Source organism: Sus scrofa, chromosome 15, assembly GCF_000003025.6.
Source record: "Sus scrofa isolate TJ Tabasco breed Duroc chromosome 15, Sscrofa11.1, whole genome shotgun sequence".
In the NCBI taxonomy this organism is placed as follows: domain Eukaryota; kingdom Metazoa; phylum Chordata; class Mammalia; order Artiodactyla; family Suidae; genus Sus; species Sus scrofa.
This window is the reverse complement of record NC_010457.5, coordinates 14,348,520-14,372,087: the sequence shown is the minus strand read 5'-3', so window position 1 is coordinate 14,372,087 and position 23,568 is coordinate 14,348,520. Positions and strand designations below refer to the sequence as shown.

The following is a 23,568-nucleotide window of genomic DNA, read 5'->3' as shown; positions in this document are numbered from 1 at the left end:
GAGACCGGCTTTTCTCCATTGTATATTCTTGCTCCTTTGTCATAGATTAGTTGACAACAGATGTGTGGATTTATCTCTGGGCTGTCTCTCCTGTTCCACTGATACACATTTCTGTTTGTGTGTGTGTGTGTGTGTGTGTGTGTGTGTGTGTGTGTGCCATTACCATACTGTTTCAATAATTGTAGCTTTGTAGTATAGGCTAAAGTCAGGAAGCCTGATTCTTCTAGTTGTGTTTTTCTTTTTCAGGATTGCTTTGACTATTCAGGATCTTTTTTGTTTCTATACATATTTAACAATGTTTTGGGAGGTCCTGTTGTGAATCTGACTAGTATCCATGAGGATGCAGGTTTGATCCCTGGCCTCACTCAGTGGGTTAAGGATCTGGCATTGCCATGAGCTGTGGTGTAGGTCACAGATATGGCTCAGATCTGGCTGTGGTGTAGGCTGGCAGCTACAACTCTAATTGGACCCCTAGCCTGGGAACCTCCATATATGGTAAGTGCAAACCTTAAAAAAAAAAAAAAAAAGAAAGAAAAGAAAAGTTTTGTTCTAGTTCTATGAAAAATCCCATTTGTAATTTGATAGGGATTGTATTGAATCTATATTGAATCTATAAATTGCCTTGATTAGTATAGTCTTTTTAACATTTTAAGAGTATTTATTCTTCCAATCTAAAAACATGGATGGTATATCTTTCCATCTATTTGTGTCATGTTCAGTTTCTTTCATCAGCATCTTATAGTTTTCAGAGCACAGGTCTTTTTCCTCTTTATGTGGGTTTATTTCTAGGTATTTTATTCTTTTTAATGTGATGGTAGATGGGATTGTTTCTGCCTTATGTTTAGTAATTAAGCTCAAATAGTTCTAATGGTTCTAAAAGCTTTGCTATATGACTCAGTATTACTTAGATGTTAAAATTCTTATAAATTCAGCATAGGCACAGAGGAACATGACAGCTGTTTCTGTTGTATAGGACCACACCCAGCAAGTGAGGTGTAAATATGGCCAACACTCTTTTGTGTAAATATTCACTCTTTTCTCATTAAACTCTGTAAGTGATGAGGATTTTTATTTTTGTGCTTCTGGAAAGAATTCCCAGTAAAGCTTAGATTTCAGTTACTATTCCTGGATTACTATCTTATATTATTTTTATAGACACTAAGTAGAATGCTCAAGTGTCACTTGGAAATGTAACAATATCCTTGGCAGGGCCATGCAGTCTTTAGAAGAGGCTACTGACTTCAACATTATAATTTAAGGGAGGTTCCGATCACATTTCTTAGGGGTCAAGAAGGTTTGAGAGGATTTGGAAAATTCTTCCTGAACCAAGACAAGTGATGGTGGGATCTTCTTTCAAGCCATGTGTTACATTTCATTTCTGAAAGCCTTCCTCATAATAAAAGATAACTCTCCAGGAAGATGTATCAAGTGCTTATTAGTTCTGTACTAAGTAATTCATTTGCCTTAATATATCATATGATGTAGGTATTATCATTCCCATTGTATAGATGAGTTAAATGTCTTAGGAGAGTTTACACAATTTGCCCAAGATAACTAAAAAGACTGGAAGTCATTCTTAGTTCTCTTAGACACCAAGACCCACAATTTGGTAAATTCACTCTACCTACTACCTCAGACTTGGTCCTCAAAAGAAATTATCTGACTTAAGGAGTCTATACACATTTAATATTGGTCACAGAACTATGTTTTAGGTTAAAAATAACATTTAAAAATATCCTTTACCCATGAGTTGCCCAATGGAAGGGATCTCTGAATTGGGTTTTACCTCTAGCTGCTAGTTATCTCCACTTTCTCTAAATGTCTCCTCTTTACATTTCCTTTGTGTATGTGTCTACTCTTTTTCCTTTGTTGAATTTCCAGTCCTGCATATTATTCACTTGCTGTTCCTTCATTTTTTGCCTATCCTCTAGGCTAGTTCAGTACCCAGCCATTCAATAAATGTTTATTGAATGATTCCTTTTTGACTACAACAGTCCCAAGAAGGAAATTGTTTTATTTATCTTGTTTATGTTTTTGTTTCTAGTGCTTTTTTCATAATTGAAAACAAATTAGAACCTTGAACTTGACGAAATTTGAAAACTATGATACCTGTGCTATATTGATCATTGCAGGCTTTGTCGTGTGTCAGTTGCCACTCACTCTTGAGTTAATTGATCATTAGTAATAACCTAGAGTGGTGGTCTTGAGAATAATATGGATCAAATTTCATGGGACAACTTTTAATGTATTCTTTAGCCCTTAGAATCATGCAATGTCTCCAGTAGACTACAGCATCAGTTTATGCAAGAGTGATGAATCTGATTTGTTCTGTATAATCCTGTTAATGCAGTGAATGTATTAAGGGCATATCTAATATATTGGCTGACATACTGTGATTTTAAGTGTAGTACAGAGTCAGGTGAAAATTCACCCAGATTTCTCATCACCTTTACCCTTCAGATTCTGAGGATAGCCAAGGAAGAAATGAGGTATGTCAAGCAAGAGTGTGTGCATGGATACCTGCTAAAGCTATCAGCCTACTTAATTTAAAACAAAATTTAAAATTAGTTGATTGGAAGATGCAATATTGTTAAGATGCCATATGTGTTAATTAATCTATACATTCAACACAATCCCAATCAAAACTCAAATAAGCTATTTTATAGCTATGATTCTAAAATCTATATGGAAAGCAAAAGACTTAAAGTAACCAAAATAATACTGACTAAGAAGAACAAAGTTGGAGGACCCATGATACTCAATTTCAAGACTATCTATAAAGCTGCATTAATTAAGACAGCAGGGTATTGTCAAAAGAATGGGTGCATAAATAAATGTAACAGAAAAGAGAACAAAGTAGACACTGCAAATACAGTCAATTGATATTTCACAAGAAACAAAGATTGATAATTCCATGGGGTAAAGATAGTCTTTTCATTTGTTTTCCTTCAAGTTTTACTGAGATGTATTTGATACACAGTGCTATATAAGTCCAAGGGGTACACCATAATAATTTAACTTACATTTTGACTTACCTACATTGTAATAATATAACAATGAATTTATTGACTATCACTAAAAGACACAAATTTAAAGAAATAGAAAAACTTTGTTCTTGTGAGGTGGACTCTTAGGACTTACTCTCTTAATAACTTTCATAGATAACATACATCAGTGTTAATTATACTTACCATGTTTTACATTAAAACTGTAGTACTTATATTGGAAGTTTGTACCTTTTGACTGCTTTCGTCCAATTCCTCTCCCCTTATCCCCACTTTGGGTATCCATAATTCTGATATCTTTTGCTAAAAAAAAATTGTGTATATATATATATATATACATACATACATACATATATACACACACATATATGGGATAATAATAATAATATCCTTGGTTTGGCCATGGGTGAGCATGACACACGATTTTGAGTTTTCTCACAACCCTTTGTTATACGTGCTCTTATTATACTCATTTTAAAGAGGAGACTAAAGAATTAAGAATTTAAATATCTCAGTTCACATAATTCCCAGATGTTTGGAGTTGGAATTTGCTTTCCTTCCACTTGACAACAGTGTCTATGAATTCTCTCATATGCTATAGTTATTCTTTCTTAGTTTCTTATGCAAAATAGGTCATTTTAGACATTCATAAATCCAGCGCATTACAAATTTCACAGTTTGTATAGCTTAAAAAATATCATTGAATGTTTATCATACCTTTCAAATTTTAAACTTATTCCAATGAAATTATAGAAAGTGAACATTTTAAAATAATTTATTATCTTCAGAAAAAATTCTTCATTTGTATATTCATAGAGGTTTTAGTTTTCAAATAACAATGCTTGTTGAAACATTTAAAATTTTAAAACATTTAAAATTCCTCTTCATGTTATTCCGTGCATTGTAATCTTGGAAAAAAAACTAACTTGGCTCAGTAAAAGTCCCCCAAATTGACTCGAAATTAGTTATCTACACATGGAATTCAAATAGCATTTACTTGTACCCTACTTAAAAAAGTATCTTGTTGTATTCATCATTAACGGCTGTAATATTCCCAACAAAGAAAATGCAGGTGATGTTGGCTTGATGTGCAATAGATTTTGTTCATAGGATGTGGATAAAAACAAAAAGTATTCAAAAAAATGAATGGTCCCACCTGCCACAGAGCAGATGTACAAAATGGGAAATATTGTATTGGCATCCATTGTCATAATTCTTGGTCCTAAAGCTTTGGATACATTTGGCTTTTACCAGTTCATAAATAATAAATATGTAAATAAATAAATAGATTGGGATGGGTGTATGGATGGTATTCAGATTGACTTGTTCTGTGTTGTGCTTAGAATGAAGGAATTCAGAATATAAGAGAAATGGACAACTGAAAGCCCCTATGTACACTTTCCTTGTTTATATAAACAGTTCTTAACAACAATGATCCTAAGCTGTGGTCTCTTAATTCCTTAAAAATTGGTAGATCTTAAAGAACTGTAATAAAAATGATCCATCATCTCTAGGATGATGAATTGAGCTAAATATCCCCCCCCCATTAACACACATACCATGTCCAAAGGCATCATGCCAAATGTTGATGATAAGCGGACAGGCTGGATCAGAATGACCTTGAACACTTAAAGACAAAAATGTAGGTGGAATTCTCCTTCAGAGATGCTGATGTAGTAGGTCTGAAATTATGTCTTCTCTATATTCTCATAGACATCCCTGGTTAGAAATTAGTTTAGAAGTGTGATTTTCAATGGTGGTGACATTTGACAGTTTGTGGGGTCATTTTGGGTTTTCAAATGTGGGAGGGCATGTGTGCTATTGGCATCTAATGGGTCAAGGCCAGGAACGCTGCTAAATATCTTACAATGCACAAAACACACTCCTGTACCCACAAAATGTAGTAAGCCAATCTAAAATGTCAGTAGTACCAAGGTTGAGACATGCTGGTCTAGAAAATAAGGATACATCCTTCAAGTTCTTAATTAGGATGAATAAAATATGCATGAATAGATCATTCATTCATAATTGAATAAAATAAATGATATTAGCCCAAAGAATCAAATAAAAAATGAAGCAAAATCTCATAAATGTTTTACTTTGAGATTATTAGTTCATGGTATGACTAGAGACATCCTAGTTGAAAAAGTATTTGAGAAATATTGAAGAGTTATCTATGATTGGTAGAATATCTGTAACAGGATTATCTGGATAGATTGTGCCTGTACTTGAAAAAAAAAAATGCTTTGAATTTTTAACTGATCCTGAAGTGTTAGGGAAAAACATTTACTTACAGAGAGCAGAATTTTTTTTTTTAAATACTGATTGTCAAGAGAAAGTAGGACCACTTCCATAAGTGCCATTTAAACAAACAAAAATCATATCTAGGAAAAGTTCAGATGGTTTTTGATGGCTTTGTCCTTTTTTTGTTCTCATATTACTCTTTTGCAGATTCCCTTTTCTAGTTTTATATCATCCCTAGAGGTCAAATACTCACAAGCAGGAATACAATAAATGACTGAATGTTATTTTGGTTGCTGTCAATGCAAGGTTTGGATTAATAATGAAACCAATTAAATTTTCAAATACCTCCACTGGCAACAATACACATTTAATTTCCAGAGAGAAATAAGGTTAGCTGTGTTGAACACCTTTTGCAATCACAGTGATAACCAAATTTTTTCTAACATTGGGGAATTCTGCTATTTTGTCCAAGAACCAGCAGCAGACTGATTTAATTAAAATAGTAACAAAAGAATCCATGTTTTTTAGCTGTCTCATGCATCTCTGATAATAACCAGTCGGCAGAAATGACAGAGTGCCTCAAGCAGACAAATGGTATGCCTCCCCTTGTGCAAGAATGTACAGTCCCGTGTCATGATGACTGCACCTTCACTGCGTGGTCCAAGTTTACGCCCTGCTCCAGAAATTGTGAAACAACTCGAAGTAGACGGCGACAGCTCACAGGTAGGGTGTGCCTTTTACTCTTTAGCTTCAGACAAGTGATACTCTCTTGAACCCATCAAGGAGAAGGTAAATTCCAGAAGAATAGGAAACTGTTTCTGGTATCTCCCTCTCTCCACTCAGCCCCTGCCATCATATATCCCCAGTGCTTATGCTTGGCACATAGTATGTACTCAGTTAATACTTGTGAAACCAGTGAAAGATGTGAACCATTCTATAGCTATGAAGTTCCTCTCGTATAGCTTTATAATCTTTGTAGTCATAAATGGCAATATCCACCACTTTCCTTGGAGTAGCTAGTAACAAGGTTTCTGCTGTTTTTCATGTCATGATCTCAGCAAGCTTGAAAGTAGTCCCACGTTTGGTCAGAACATTAAAGGCAGATCTCACCTATATAATCGTCTTTTGCCATTACCTTATAAATAACTTGATATTTTAGAATTTTAGTCATGGAAAGAAAAAATGAAATTACATAATAGATTCTGCTTTGTGGTATATATTAATTATAAGTTCTATCTACATCCTTGAAGTTTAATGGAGATTAAAACAAAGAATAGTTTAATCAAGGCCCTAGAGAAGTTTTTTTGCCAATAATATACAAGTAATTGATGTAGTAATATACCTTCTTGTCTACATAACTATGCCAGAATTTCTCTTCATTGTATTTTTCTCATGTACGCAGAAAACTAAATTCAGGGAATGAGGACTAAAGGAAAAATTCCAAAATAATAATTGGGATAAGAAAATTTGTGTTAATGTTGAAGAATTAAGCAGAGATGACCATTGTGCTCATAAGCAATTCAAGTGCTAATTCTCTTGGTTTCAAGAATCCTTTTGTTTGAATTCCTTTAACAAAATTTCTGAAACACAAACTATGAGCCCATTTGTAAGTACAGGTGAAACATATAATCATAAACAGAAACATCAAATAAGATATACTATATTTTGATCTCTCTTCTATAAAAATTTGTTCTTATATAATTTCATGCAACATTGCTTACATTTCTAAGAAACAAATTTCTTATAGAGCAACAATATAATAGGATAGAATATATAGGATAGGAATAATTCCAAGTTCAGGGGCAATTTAATAGAAATTGGTTTGTGTTTTCCTGGGTAATGCTTCAGAAGTCATTATCCTAGCAACTCTCTGTAGCAGTGAGAGGAGAGAGAATTTCCTAAAGGAAATTTTTCTTTCCCTAAAGGGGAAAAGAAAGTTTTTAACTAGTGGCCAGTTGTTTTCTTTTTCTTTTCTTTCTTTCTTTCTTTTTTTTTTTTTTTTTTTTGAGGTTTGGCAATGACACTTTGTACCTGCAAACTGAAAATGAAAAATATTGAAAATCCTAGGATAGATATTTATTCATTTTACAACCAGTGCAGTTTGTGTTATGAATTATCAAAACCTTAATGAATTTGACTTTTACTTAACATATGCTTTTAATGTAAATACTGAAGAACTCTTACACCTTTTTATGCAAACTCTATCCCAAGAATTACTCAGATTGAAAAACTAGAAGTTCTCTTTTAAATTATTAGCTACTATGCTTTTGCCTACCTAATTGATCTCTGTATGTCTTAGTATCCAGATGACAACTGGCCAGTTTCATGAAATACGAGTTGTTTAAAAAAGAATCAGTCAAATGAATTATTTAGTACTGTTAACTGAAAAAAAAAAAAATCACAATGTGAACATTGTGACTTATGGTTTATCCAGGGTCTTACTGAGGGCATAGCCCTGGAAACAGCCTCTCAGATAGCTCTGAGGAACTGCTCCAAAGAAGTAGGGGGAAGCCTAGTTTATGTGATTTTTTTGTCCTTAGGAATACATGCAGTTAGCACACATCTTGTTGAAAACTTACTGCTAGTTACATAGAACAGAAATCCCAAGTTAATGATCATATTGCTTTTTCTATGTATATAAAGATGTAAGAAATAGGGTTTATTAAAATGCTTCCTGAAATGCATATGTCTAAGTATCTGTTTGTCTGAAGCACAGGTTATCCTGTTACTATCTTTAATTTCTTCTGTCCAAAGCACTGAGTTTACTGTCAGTCAGCAACTACAATAGGTTAATCTTTGTAGAGTTGGATGAAGAGCATCTTTCCTCTTCCCATGTTTGATGTTCACTCCTTTTGGTCATAAATTCAATGAAAGTTTGGGAGGCATTTCATAACCAATTTGTCCCACAGCCCTAGGAAGGCTCATTCCTATATTGAGGGAAGATTTCAATGATATACCTATGATTGGACCAGGACCTCCTAATAATTATCATAAAGGTGAATGACCACCTGTCTTACTAGTCTGTTATGGTCCAGGAAATGAGTCTTCCTTGTTGCTTCTCATATCTGAAGTTATGCTATTATAATTATTTTAATTCTATATAGAACTATATTCCAATCATTTCAAGTCTCTTAGTCATGATTATTTTAGAGATTCAGTGGGTAACACAAGAATCAGCAGTCTTATAAAATAAGCAGAATACAAGGTATATGGTTAAAAGTATTAATAAAGTCATAATGAGGATTGAAGCCATGAACTTCCAGCATCAAATCAGTTGTTAAGAGATCGCCAAGACCAGGGAGCAGATTGTTGGCAGAAATCCAACTTTTTTTTTTTTTTTAATGTGGGTCACTAAATGTGTTCTATTATAAGTACAAAATAGGGACCTTTACACTTAAATGATTATGGCCTGGTGTTATCCATACTAATCCATCCCTTAACTGAGGAAGGGTCCTTCCTGATAAGCAGGAGATTTTGGTGTTTGAATGAAATTAAGTTCATCGTTCTATCTGAAGTTGAGTAATCTTAAAAGAAAATTCATATTTATATTAAAAATGTTTATGTTAAAAAGTTTTTAATGGACCATCCATCCAGAGCCTTGGAGAGGAGAAATCCACCAGGGTAAAACCAGAAGTACTGGATGTAGGTAATTGACCATAAGCCAAAAAATTAGATAGATTTTTAAAAATTTCCATATGCCCATGATAGAAAAACATTTGTTTCATGTATTAAAATCCAAGAAGTCAAGATTTGGCATGGCATTTTGGAATAGCTCTCTGATTCTGATGTTGTCATCGTCTCCTCCCCTTTGGGCATCATTTCTTTTCTGTTAGAGCATTGTGTTAAGGTGAGTTTGACCAGTTTTGAAAGGTCAGAATCGTCCCATCTTGATCTTTCTCAGGACACAATTTTCCTTATTTCTCAATTAACTACTTGCAAGTGTAAGCTCCATAAATACACAAACCTGGCAGAGTGTGAGCAGAGGTCTATCTGGTACCACTTCTCATTTGAATGCTTTGTTTCACATTTTAGTGTCTGTTTATCAGGATAAAGTTACTGTTGAAGTGTGTGTTAGGCTGTGTGCTATTTGTGAACTTAACCTCTCGAGGTGGCACCCTAGGGTTATTTCAGTTCTTTCGCATGTCTAAGTTTCTGAACAGTGGTCTGAAACGTTCATGTGTGCTTGGAGCACAGGGTGGCCAATCTTCTGTGTGAGTCCCTAGGCCAAACTTCTTTAAATTAATGAATGAATTTCCCTATGAGACCACTGTATGTATGAGGGCTTGCCACTCCTATGAGTTTCCTAGTTGAATAAGAAAGCTGTAACTGGTTGGGAAGAGAGGTGTCCCTTATCTTCTGAGTTGAAAGCTCTCACTTTTATTCAGACAAATCCTGTTAAGCTGTTCAAAGAAAGACATCAGTCCAACCCCTCTACCTAATCACCTAGTCCAAAATTTCAGTGTCTTTCAACTGAGCAACATTCCAGTATCTCTCAACTAAGATAAACCATTCCTTGTTTTTATTTATTTATTTTATTTTTTAATTAAAGCATAATTGATTTACAATGGTGTGCCAATTTCTGGTGTACAGCACAGTGACTCAGTTACACACACACACACACACACACACACTCCTTTTTTCATGTGTACACACACATTCCTTTTATTAAATATTATTTTCCATCATGGTCTATCCCAGGAGATCAGATATAGCTTCCTCTGCTATACAGTAGGACCTTGTTCTTTTTCAACTGAACAAAATCTTCCCAGTGTCTTTTAACTGATTAACCTAGCTGCCTCTGCTTGAACCTAAGTTTAAGGTAAACCTACTCTTCATGGCAAGGAGTTTAACAACCACCAAATAAAACTCATAACTTTCAACCAAGATAGGAGATCCAAGACCCGGGAGAGATATACTTGGACTCCCTGAAGAGGTGGGCAAGCTCAAGGGACCCATGATGGGACCAAGGCTGCAGATACTTGTAGAGTTCAGGCAAAGGAAAACATCTGCTTTGGGTCCCTTTGTGGTCATCAAAACTTTCAATTTAAAGAAAAATGTGCAACATGAGAGTTGTGAGTTAAGCTTTATCCAGGGTCTCACTGAGGACTATAGCCCTGAAGACCACCTCTCAGCTCATTGGTAGGAGGAAGGATAGTTGCTGTGATTTTGTTTTTGCTAGGGAATACATGCAGTCAGCATACATCTTGGTGAAAACCTAATGCTGGTCACAAAATACAAAAATCTCAAGTTAGTGACCATAATGCTTTTTCTATGTATGTGAAGATGCAAGAAGTGAGGTTCATTAAAACACTTTGTGAAATGCTTCTAACTATCTAAGGGTTTTTTTGTCCAAAATACAGAGTATCCTATTATTGTCTTTAATTTCCTCTTTCTGAAGTACTGAGTTCACAGTCAGCAACTGCAATGAGTTAATCTTTGTAGATTTGGATGGAGAACAAAATGCTTTTTGCTTTTCTTTTGTTTGTGTAATCATTGGTAAAAAAAAAAAAAAAAAACAGTTAGTGAAAAATTTGACTTCTCAAGCTTTATTTTTATTGTTGTGATACTAATGCTTGTGTTTTGGTTTTTCCCATGTAATTTGGTAGTAAATTTAATAAGCAATCCGTAACAAGGGTGATAGTATAGGCAAGGGTTTAGAGTATAAAGCAATATGGTTCTCTCTTTAACATAGACATAAATAGAGAAGCATACAGATACAAATACAAGCCTCTCCATTGTATAGGAGACCATCTAGGGTGTTTATTTTCCTTTTTCCATATTTTTTAACCAGAGTCTTTAGTTTAATAACTGGGTGTTCTCTGTATGGTATGTAAACTAGATAATCACAGGATTTAGATTCAGTGATAATTAAAGCAGTTGTTCATACAATACTGTAAATAATCAATACATCAAGTAGGAGATCTGTCTAGATCTATCTATATCTATATCTATCTATCTATATATATACATGCACACACATATTTTTTTCAAAATGACTGGATAACTAATACCCAACTTCTTAAATACAGTGGTATTTTCTGTTTTGGGTTTTTTGTTTGTTTGTTTGGTAGAATCAGTTACAAGTGTCCATCTGACATAAGGTGAAATATGTCTTTAGAGTTGTAGTAGAGATTGATTTTTTAAATATTTTTTTAGTATAACTGGTTCTGAATTCAGAGGTAAATACTGATTATGCCTAGAATGTAATCAAATTTAAGGACTCTGATAATAAGTTTCTTTTTGTGAGAACCATCTCCGCATTAAGTAACTTGTTTAAATCCTCCTTCAAATAGCAATGCCATTTAATTAAGAAGGATATCACCAATATAGAGTGTATATTTGTACAGAATATTTGTTGTGCCAGTAACTTCTGATTACTTTGTACATGAACCATTTCTTTATTTCTTCCTATTCACTCTTTCTCTCTCTCTGTTCCTCTCCTTCTTCTCTCTTGCCACCCTCCCTCCTTCCCCATTCCCTCCCTCTTCCTATATCGCTTTTTTATTTATTTATTTATTTTTTTATTTTTTTATTATTTTCCCACTGTACAGCAAGGGGGTCAGGTCATCCTTACATGTATACATTGCAGTTACAGTTTTTTCCCCCACCCTTTCTTCTGTTGCAACATGAGTATCTAGACATAGTTCTCAATGCTATTCAGCAGGATCTCCTTATAAATCTATTCTAGGTTGTGTCTGATAAGCCCAAGCTCCCGATCCCTCCCACTCCCTCCCCCTCCCATCAGGCAACCACAAGTCTCTTCTCCAAGTCCATGATTTTCTTTTCTGTGAAAAGGTTCATTTGTGCTGGATATTAGAGTCCAGATATAAGGGATATCATATGGTATTTGTCTTTGTCTTTCTGGCTCATTACTCAGGATGAGATTCTCTAGTTCCATCCATGTTGCTGCAAATGGCATTATGTCATCCTTTTTTATGGCTGAGTAGTATTCCATTGTGTATATATACCACTTCTTCCGAATCCAATCATCTGTCGATGGACATTTGGATTGTTTCCATGTCCTGGCTATTGTGAATAGGGCTGCAATGAACATGCGGGTGCATGTGTCTCTTTTAAGTAGAGCTTTGTCCGGATAGATGCCCAAGAGTGGGATTGCAAGGTCATATGGAAGTTCTATGTGTAGATTTCTAAGGTATCTCCAAACTGTTCTCCATAGTGGCTGTACCAGTTTGCATTCCCACCAGCAGTGCAGGAGGGTTCCCTTTTCTCCACAGCCCCTCCAGCACTTGTTATTTGTGGATTTATTAATGATGGCCATTCTGACTGGTGTGAGGTGGTATCTCATGGGAGTTTTGATTTGCATTTCTCTTATAATCAGCGATGTTGAGCATTTTTTCATGTGTTTGTTGGCCATCTGTATATCTTCCTTGGAGAAATGTCTATTCAGGTCTTTTGCCCATTTTTCCATTGATTGATTGGCTTTTTTGCTGTTGAGTTGTATAAATTGCTTATATATTCTAGAGATTAAGCCCTTGTCCGTTGCATCATTTGAAACTATTTTCTCCCATTCTGTAAGTTGTCTTTTTGTTTTCTTTTTGGTTTCCTTTGCTGTGCAAAAGCTTTTCAGTTTGATGAGGTCCCATGGGTTTATTTTTGCTCTAATTTCTATTGCTTTGGGAGACTGACCTGAGAAAATATTCATGATGTTGATGTCAGAGAATGTTTTGCCTATGTTTTCTTCTAGGAGTTTGATGGTGTCCTGTCGTATATTTAAGTCTTTCAGCCATTTTGAGTTTATTTTTGTGCATGGTGTGAGGGTGTGTTCTAGTTTCATTGCTTTGCATGCAGCTGTCCAGGTTTCCCAGCAATGCTTGCTGAATAGACTTTCTTTTTCCCATTTTATGTTCTTGCCTCCCTTGTCAAAGATTAATTGACCATAGGTGTCAGGGTTTATTTCCGGATTCTCTTATCTGTTCCATTGGTCTGTCTGTCTGTTTTGATACCAGTACCACACTGTTTTGATGACTGTGGCTTTGTAGTATTTCTTGAAGTCTGGGAGCGTTATGCTTCCTGCTTGGTTTTTGTTTCTCAGGATTGCTTTGGCGAGTCTGGGTCTTTTGTGGTTCCATATAAATGTTTGGATTGTTTGTTCTAGTTCTGTGAACAATGTCATGGGTAATTTGATAGGGATTGCATTGAATCTGTAGATTGCTTTGGGTAGGATGGCCATTTTCACAATGTTGATTTTTCCAATCCAGGAACATGGACTATCTTTCCATTTCTTTACATCTTCTTTGATTTCATTGATTAAGGTTTTATAGTTCTCAGCATATAGGTCCTTTACCTCTTTGGTCAGGTGTATTCCGAGGTATTTGATTTTGTGAGGTACAATTTTAAAAGGTATCATTTTTTTTTATTCCTTTTCTAATGTTTCATTGCTGGTATACAGAAATGCAACTGACTTCTGAATGTTAATCTTATATCCTGCCACTTTGCTGAATTTATTAATCAGTTCAAGGAGTTTTTGGGTTGAGTCCTTAGGGTTTTCTAGGTATAGTATCATATCATCTGCATACAGTGACAGTTTGATCTCTTCTCTTCCTATATGGATGCCTTTTATTTCTTTTGTTTGTCTAATTGCTGTGGCTAAGACTTCCAAAACGATGTTGAAGAGCAGTGGTGAGAGTGGGCATCCCTGTCTTGTTCCAGATTTGAGTGAGAAGGCTTTCAGTTTTTCCCCATTGAGGATTATATTTGCTGTGGGTTTATCATAAATGGCTTTGATTATATTCAGGAATGTTCCCTCTATACCCACTTTGGCGAGGGTCTTGATCATGAATGGATGTTGAACTTTGTCAAATGCTTTTTCTGCATCTATTGAGATGATCATATGATTTTTGACCTTTTTTTTTGTTAATGTGGTGTATGATGCTGATTGATTTGCGTATGTTGAACCATCCTTGTGAACCTGGGATGAACCCAACCTGGTCATGGTGTATAATTTTTTTGATATGTTGTTGGATTCGGTTGGCTAAGATTTTGTTGAGAATTTTTGCATCTATATTCATCAATGATATTGGCCGATAGTTTTCTTTTTTGGTGGTGTCTCTGTCTGGTTTTGGAATGAGGGTGATGGTGGCCTCATAGAATGTCTTTGGGAGTATTCCTTCTTCTTCAACCTTTTGAAAGAGTTTAAGGAGGATGGGCACCAATTCCTCTTTATATGTTTGATAAAATTCACCTGTGAAGCCATCTGGTCCTGGACTTTTATTTGTAGGGAGTGATTTTATGACCTCTTCAATTTCATTTCTAGTGATCAGTCTGTTCAGTTGGTCTGTTTCTGCTTGATTCAGTTTTGGCAAGCTGTAAGATTCTAGAAAATTGTCCATTTCTTCCAGCTTTTCAAACTTGTTGCCATACAGTTGTTCATAGTATTCTCTTATGGTTTTTTGTATTTCTGCTGTATCCGTTGTGATTTCTCCTTTTTCATTTATAATTTTGGTGATTTGGGTTCTTTCTCTCCTCTTTTGAGTGAGTCTGGCCATGGGTTTGTCAATTTTGTTCACCTTTTCAAAGAACCAGCTCTTGGTTTTATTAATTTTCTCTATTGTTTTTTGAGTCTCTATTTTATTGATTTCTTCTTTGATCTTTATAATTTCCTTCCTTCTGCTGACTTTAGGACTTTTTTGTTCTTCTTTTTCTAATTCGTTTAGGTGGAGGGTTAAGTTGTCCATTTGGGATCTTTCTTCTTTTTTGAGAAAGGCCTGGATTGCTATAAATTTCCCTCTGAGCACTGCTTTCGCAGCATCCCATAGATTTTGAGAGGTTGTGTCTTCATTATCATTTGTTTCAAGGTAGTTTTTAATTTCCTTCTTGATTTCCTCATTGACCCATTGGTGTTTTAGTAGCATGTTGTTTAGTCTCCATGGAGTAGGTTTTTTCTCTTTCCTTTTCCCATGGTTGATTTCTAATTTCATGGCATTGTGGTCAGAGAAGATACTTGAGATAATTTCTACGCTCGTAAATTTATTGAGATTCGCTTTGTGTCCCAATATGTGGTTGATTCTTGAGAATGTTCCATGAGCATTTGAGAAGAATGTGTATTCTGCTTTTTTTGGATGTAGTGTCCTGAAGATATCAATTAAGTCTAACTTTTCTATTGTTTCCTTTAGGATCTCTGTTGCTTTATTGGTTTTCTGTCTAGAGGATCTGTCCATTGATGTGAGGGGGGTACCTATATCCCTTTAAAAAAAGAAAAAAAAAAACTTCTAAATTGTTCATGGAACAATTTTTGTTTACCATTTCTGTAGGCTAGGCCTTGGGAACACTACAAAAAATAGGTAGACATGATGCTAATTTAACAGCTTAGAGTCGAATGGGAGATAGAATTTTGCTACAGACAATTACAACACAGTGTAGTACGTACTACAATAGCTATTATATGAGTGCTGCATTAGGGTGGTAACAAGTTACCACAAATCTCATGGCTTAAAACAAGACAAATTTAGTATCCTACAGTTCTGTAACTCTGAAGTCAGGTGCATGTTTTACAGGGCTATAAACAAGGTGTAGGTGGGATAGCATTTTTTTTTTCTGAAATGTCTAGGGAAAAATGTTTTCTTTTTTGTCATTTTCATTATTATTTTTAATAGTTATTTCCCCAATACATTTTTTTTCTACTGTATAGCATGGTGACCCAGTTACCCATACATATACACATTCTATTTTCACGTATTATCATGCTCCATCATAAGTGACTAGACATAGTTCCAAGTGCTACATAGCAGATCTCATTGCTAATCCATTCCAGAGGCAATAATTTGTATCTATTAACCCCAAGCTCCCAACCACCCCAATCTCTGCCCCTCTGCCTTGGCAAGCACAAGTCTATTCTCCAAGTTCATGATTTTCTTTTCTGTGAAAAGGTTCATTTGTGCTGGATATTAGAGTCCAGATATAAGGGATATCATATGGTATTTGTCTTTATCTTTCTGGCTTCCTTCACTCAGTATGAGAGTCTCTAGTTCCATCCATGTTGCTGCACATGGCATTATTTTATTCTTTTTAATGGCTGAGTAGTATTCCATTGTGTATATATACCACATCTTCCTAATCCAATCATCTGTCGGTGGACATTTGAGTTGTTTCCATGTCTTGGCTATTTTGAATAGAGCTGCAATAAACATGTGGGTGCATGTGTCTTTTTTAAGGAAAGTTTTGTCTGGATATATGCCCAGGAGTGGGATTGCTGGGTCACATGGTTGTTCTATGTATAGTTTTCTACGATACCTACATACTGTCACAGGAAACATAACTATGAAAGAATAATCAAACAGATGCACTGTTAGTGATTTTTCAAGACTGTGGAGGAAAAGAGGCATGAGCCAAGGAATGTAATTAGCCCCTAGAAGCTGGAAAAGAAAACATTTTTCCCTACACATTCCAAAGCAACAGAAATAAGAGCAAAAATAAACAGTTGAACCTAATCAAACTGACAAGATTTTGCACAGCAAAGGAAACCAAAAATCAACTTACAGAATGGGAGAAAATAGTTTCAAATGATGCAACTGACAAGGGCTTAATCTCTAGAATATGCAAGCAACTTATACAACTCAATAGCAAAAAAGCCAACAACCCAATTGAAAAATGGGCAAAAGACCTGAATAGACATTTTTCCAAGGAAGATGTACAGATGGCCAATAAGTACATGAAAAAATGCTCACCATCCCTGCTTATCAGAGAAAAGCAAATCAAAACTCCCATGAGATACCACCTCACACCAGTCAGAATGGCCATCATTAAAGTCCACAAATAACAAGTGCTGAAGGGGTGTGGAGAAAAGGGAACCCTCCTGCACTGTTGGTGGGAATGTAAACTGGTACAGCCACTATGGAGAACAGTTTGGAGATACCTTAGAAATCTATACATAGAACTTCCATATGACCCTGCAATTCCACTCTTGGGCATCTATCCGGACAAAACTCTACTTAAAAGAGACACTTGCACCACATGTTCATTGCAGCCCTATTCACAATAGCCAGGACATGGAAACAATCCAAATGTCCATCGACAGATGATTGGATTCGGAAGAAGTGGTATATATACACAATGGAATACTACTCAGCCATAAAAAAGAATGGCGTAATGCCATTTGCAGCAACATGGATGGAACTAGAGAATCTCATCCTGAGTGAAATGAGCCAGAAAGACAAAGACAAATACCATATGATATCACTTATAACTGGAATCTAATATCCAGCACAAATGAACCTTTTCACAGAAAAGAAAATCATGGACTTGGAGAAGAGACTTGTGGCTGCCTGATGGGAGGGGGAGGGAGTGGGAGGGATCAGGAGTTTGGGCTTATCAGACACAACTTAGAATAGATTTACAAGGAGATCCTGCTGAATAGCATTGAGAACTATGTCTAGATACTCATGTTGCAACAGAAGAAAGGGTGGGGGAAAAAATGTAATTGTAATGTATACATGTAAGGATAACCTGACCCCCTTGCTGTACAGTGGGAAAATAAAAAAAATATATTAAAAAAAAAGAAATCTATACATAGAACTACCATGTGACCCAGCAATGCCACTCTTGGGCATGTATCCAGACAAAACTTTCCTTAAAAAAGACACATGCACCCGCATGTTTATGACTCAGTCCAGGAAAGATTCTCTGAATTTAAGATCATGTGGTTATGTTGGGCTCTGCCAGATAACCTAGAATAGTCTCCTTATTCCAAGATCCATGTAAAGTGGCATGTCACATGTTCCAGGGATTAGGATGCAGACATTCCTAGAGAGCATCATTTTGTCTGCCACATGCTATGCAAGTACAGAAGAACACCTCTTCCAGAACTGAGATGAAGAGTATGTTTAAGGATGGCTTTCTGGAGAGAGCAGTCTGTTACTTTTGATGAAAAGGACAAGTGGCAGAAGGGTAGAACTGATGACAATTTCTGGAGTAGAACACACAAATTCCAGAAGATAAATGAGTAGCTTCTAGGAACTAAAAGATTCTCGTTATTACTTATAACAAAGGCAGAGTGGTACAACACAGTGGAAAGGAAAATAGGCCCGGATCCTCTGGAGCTTTAATGACCAAGGTAAAGAATCTAGACTCTATTCTGTGAACTGTGGTAAATCACTGGAGAGCTTTAAATAGATGAATGATGTGATCAGATCTCCAACTTTGTGATTTGGTCCTGGCTGCAGGGCAGGGAATAGATTGAAGGGAGTGAGTCATGGAGGATTAAGATCTTGGAAGAAGTCATTTTGGTGATTTAAGCTGGGGGTTTGGAGGAAAGATTAATATGGGTGACATCAATCAAAACGCATACAGTGGACTGATTCAAGACATAGGTGTTTGATATGATAGATCTTTATCATTAAACAGATAAAAGTAGCACAACAGAATGCCTCAAGTGTGACACTCCAGTGTTCGTTTTGGTCATATTGGTAGAACTGGGAAGTGCAGAAGGAGACAGAAATGTTGTGATGTTAAAAGCATGTGTGTGGATTTTGCCAGGCTAAGTTTTGTCCTTTGGGTGGAAATTTCCAGTCTATAGGTCAAAAGCTTGAGTAAGAAAGCTGGGCTGATGACAGTAATTAAGAATTTAAGGGATATATATAGTTATTTAAATTCTGTGTGGGTGAAGGTGTAGGATCAGAAGAGAACCTAGGGAAGTGCCCTGAGGAACCCCATCAGTTACAAGAGGTACAGAGGGAAAATAATTCAACAAACAAAGAAGATGTCTCCAGATTGATGGTTTGGGCATGGTGTAGGGGCAAGGGTCTAAAAGGTAAGGTATGCTGGAACTTGGAAAGGATATTTTGAGAGAAACAGTATAGTCAACACTCAGACTTATCATTTAATGATCAAGTCTGAAAGGAAATAGAAGATAGTTCAGTTCTTTGTTTTATTACTTTGGCAAGAGTAAGTAGTTTTAAGGAGTAAGTATACTCAGAACTAGGGTTAAGTATGTTGATAAAAGAGTGGAAGGTGAAGATGTGGAGACAACAGTGCTTTATGGACTGTTGGAAAGCAGCAGAGACTTGGGCATGTTAAATACTGATAAAGAGCCAATTCCCACCCATTGCTATTTTTCTCATACAGAAAATTTTTGCAGTGGTGATAGAGGCTGTGCTTCTCACACTTATTCTCAGTAAGTGCCCCTAATGGGAGAAGCAAGTGAGTACTTTCCTCCCAGAGGGACAGTGGTTTGGCTGAGGCTTCTACAAAATCACTTCAGGTCCTGCAGGAGTCTTTACTTATCGTGACCATAAGAATCACAGAAAACATAGAGCCAATCGTCCAGGTGACAGCTATAGACTTGTGGTGTATAATGTAAACTATCTGGCAATGAGAAAATATTCAATGCACCAGCTAGTAGTGAGCATCACCAAAACAGCCGTAAAGGCTGGAAATAGACTAGTAAAGCTGCCTACATTGGTTTTTGTTTGTTTGTTTGTTTGTTTTTTATAAACAGCCAAGACTCCAGCTAAGGATGCACTAATGAGGAGACAAAGTGAAATTATAGGTCTAGGAAAAGGTTTTAGAAAGTGTGTTTATAGAAATGTTGAGTCAAGTTACAGGCTGTCTTGGAATCCATTAAATATGATTATCAAGTATACATCACTGTGTAAAATGACTCTGCATTTTCATTACTCAGAGTTGAGATTACAGTTAAAAGGTCCATCAAAATCAATTGGTAAGGTAAGGTCATGGTCTAAAATACTTAAGTTAAAAAGGTCTCTCAAAGTGCAAAGTGCAAGTCATCCCTTTTTCTTAGATTAAATTATCCAGCATGATTTCAGTATTTATTTCAATCTCTTGTTTCTATTAGTATTTGTGAGCTACCTGATAGTAGGAACCAAAATAAGTTCCACTTTGTCCACATCATTCTCATTTGTGGATATCGTTCTCATTCCAGAGCCATTGTCTGGGAGGATATAGTTTTGTTCCTTGAATAAACTGTTTTTTAAAAGTTACTTGAAAAAAAGGGAAGGAGTCAATATTTACACTATTTGGTTGGTTTCCCTGGAAACCATTAATTTCAAGGAAAATGAAGACAAGGTAATCTGTTTTTATCAACAAATTATAGGGAAACCAATATTAAATAAATCAACAATGACTCTTCTAGCTGTTGAGCCACTGTAGCAAATACCTAAGTATTTTTTGCCCCTCTCAAACATGAAATTTAATTTCTTTTAAATTAACTTAAATTTCACAGCTGCTCTGGTAGTTGCTTCCATTATCCTAGGATTTACTTCCATGTAAAACCAAGAATGAAAAGGAGAAAGGCTTTATTTCATTTAAAACTTAATAGTCTAAGAACTTTTGTTAATTAAAAAAATTTTTTGTTATTAAAGTATAGTTGGTTTACAATGTTGTGCCAATTCCTGCTGTACAGCAAAGTGATTCAGTTATACGTATATATACATTTTTTTTTTTTTTTTGTCTTTTTAGGTCCACACTCACCGCATGTGGAGGTTCCCAGGCTAGGGGTCAAATTGGAGTTTTAGCTGCTGGCCTACACCACAGCCACAGCAATGAAAGATCCAAGCTGCATCTGTGACCTGCACCATAGCTCATGACAATGCCAAATCCTTAACCCACTGAGTAAGGTCAGGAATTGAACCTGCATCCTCATGGATGCTAGTCAGATTCATTTCCACTGAGCCACGATCATAACTCCTATGTTTTTTTAAAATATTCTTTTCCATTATGGTCTATCCCAAGAGACTGGATATAGTTCCCTGTGCTATACAGTAGGACCTCATTGCTTATCTATTCTAAATGTAATAGTTTGCATTTATTAATGCCAAAATCCCAGTCACTACCACTCCCTCCTCCCTCCCCCTTGGCAACCACAAGTCTGTTCTGTATGTCTGTGAGTCTATTTCTTTTCTGTAGATAAGTTCATTTGTGCCATAGTTTAGATTCCACATGTAAATGATATTGTGTGGTATTTGTCTTTCTCTTTCTGACATACTTCAGTTAGTATGATAATCTCTAGTTGTATCCATGTTGCTGCAAATGTCATTATTTTGTTCTTTTTTATGTCTGAGTAGTATTGCATTATATATATGTACCACAGTTTCTTAATCCATTCATCTGTCGATGGACATTTAGGTTGTTTCCATGTCTTGGCTATTGTGAATAGTGCTTCTATGAACATAGGGTTACCTGTATCTTTTTGAGTTATAGTTTTGTCTGGATATATGCCCATGACTGGTATTGCTGGGTCATATGGCAGTTCTATATTCCATTTTCTGAAGAGCCTCCATACTGTTCTCCACAGTTGTTGTATCAGTTTATATTATCACCAATAGTGTAGGAGGGTTCCTTTTTCTTGATACCCTCTCCAGCATTTGTTATTTGTAAATTTATTAATGATGGCCATTGTTACCAGTGTGAGGTGGTACCACATTGTAGTTTTGATTTGCTTTTCTCTAATAATTAATGTCTAAGAGCTTTTAAATACAATGTGAATGACTTTTAACAAAGAGCAGATATGTAATTAATACATCATTGTCTCTTGTTGGAACAGGGAAAAGCAGGAAGAAGGAGAAATGCCAGGATGCTGACCTGTACCCTCTAGTGGAAACAGAACCATGTCCTTGTGATGTGTTTATATCTCACCCTTATGGAAATTGGTCAGATTGTATTCTTCCTGAAGGCAGAAGGGAGCCTCCTCGAGGATTGCGGGTACAAGGAGACAACAAAGAATGTGGAGAAGGCACACGCTTTCGAGCAATAGCCTGTTCTGATAAAAATGGAAGACCTGTTGACCCTGCCCATTGCAACAGCTCTGGTAAGGAGATGGGTGAGGAGTAACAGCCCAGGAGGTTGGCGCCAGTTCTAAGATTGGTAGCCTTGTTTGTTAGTAATTATTTCTATTCTCCTTTGTCAAGAGCACACTGTCTTTCATAAAATATGGACACATGCAATGCACATATCCATATCTCACTGATTATCTGGAATTTGATTGTTTGCGATCTTTGACTTACCTCCTTCTATACTTTACCTCTGGCTGCTTGTTCACTGCAGGTGAGCATAGTTGCTTCTCTTTCCAAGAAAGCCAAAGCCCTAAAATACATTTTAGGATGTTTATTGGTGCTCTGATCAAATATATAGAAGGTGTCAGGCCTTTTATTTCTTGTAAGTGGGGTGACAAAATACCAATGAAAAAGTTAATTTTAAATGTTTTATAGTACAATGTATAAGTACATCCAAATTAATAGACTAAAGCTGTAGAAAAGAAATTAGGCAATCTGGAAGAATTTTTGAGATGTTAATCAGAGAGAAGACTATCTTTTTATTTTGTTGAACCTCGGATAATTTAAAAGCTATGGATGAACAGACAAAAGAAGGATAATTAAATACAGGTGGGGTAAATATTGATGGAAGATTTTGAGACTAATGATGACAGTGGAGCTTATGAATTTCCTGCTCTATTTTTCAGTTTTTACCACATTTTTTTTTCAGTAAGCACTAAAATACATAGAGGTTTTATGGAAGGTATGAACAGAATTCAAGTTTGAGTGGGAAACTCTAAAAAAAAGTGGTAGATGTAGGTCTCTGTCATTAAGGTCTTATGTTCTAATAAGCTTCCTCAATAAAGCCAGAAATGGCAAATTGAATTCCGTTTTAACATTCAAGTCAAGTAATTGAAAATTCATCTTTAGTCTTTATTGCCAGTGTATTGGCTCATTTTATTTAGTATATACTCGGATCATTATAGGAATGCAAATTAAGGTTTAATGACTTTTTAATTGGTGCTATCATCGCTCTGCTTCCTGGATAAGTCTACAGAATTGTATTCTGTGATTTTACTTTCAAAAACATGAATACGTCACAGGCAAATGATGGGCCCATTTTATAGAGGCCAACGTTGGTTGAATCTAATCTTTGATTTTCAGCTTTTATGCACATATTGGTTTATTTTTTTTTAACTTCGTGAAATATATTTGACATATAGCATTGCATACATTTAAGGTGTACATGTTAATACAATATATTTATATGTTGTAATATGATTGCAATTATAGTTATAATTAACACCTATAATATTACATAATTATCATTCCTTCTTACTTATTGGAAGGATTGTAATCTATTAGCAGTTTGATTCTAACACAATATTTTTGTCCATGTTTACTATACTTTGCGTTAGATCTCTAGGACTTATTTACTGCTCATTGCAAATTTGTGCCATTAAACTATACTATCCCTGCCCTATTCCTCCACCCTCTCCCCTGGAAATCGCCATTTCACTCTGCTTTTTGAGTGTGGCTTTTTTAGATTCCACATATAAGTGGTATAATACAGCATTTGTCATTCTTTGTCTAAC

The 23,568-nt window shown here is 35.7% G+C and overlaps 1 protein-coding gene across 1 annotated transcript in view; it reads left to right on the top strand.

Annotated features, from left to right (window-relative positions):
* Positions 1–23,568, top strand: part of THSD7B (thrombospondin type 1 domain containing 7B) — a 1,521,641-nt gene that overhangs the window by 1,238,548 nt on the left and 259,525 nt on the right. Inside the window, 2 exon segments of the mRNA XM_021075621.1 lie at positions 5,778–5,972; positions 21,766–22,029. Of these exon segments, the coding sequence (XP_020931280.1) occupies positions 5,778–5,972; positions 21,766–22,029 (459 nt within the window).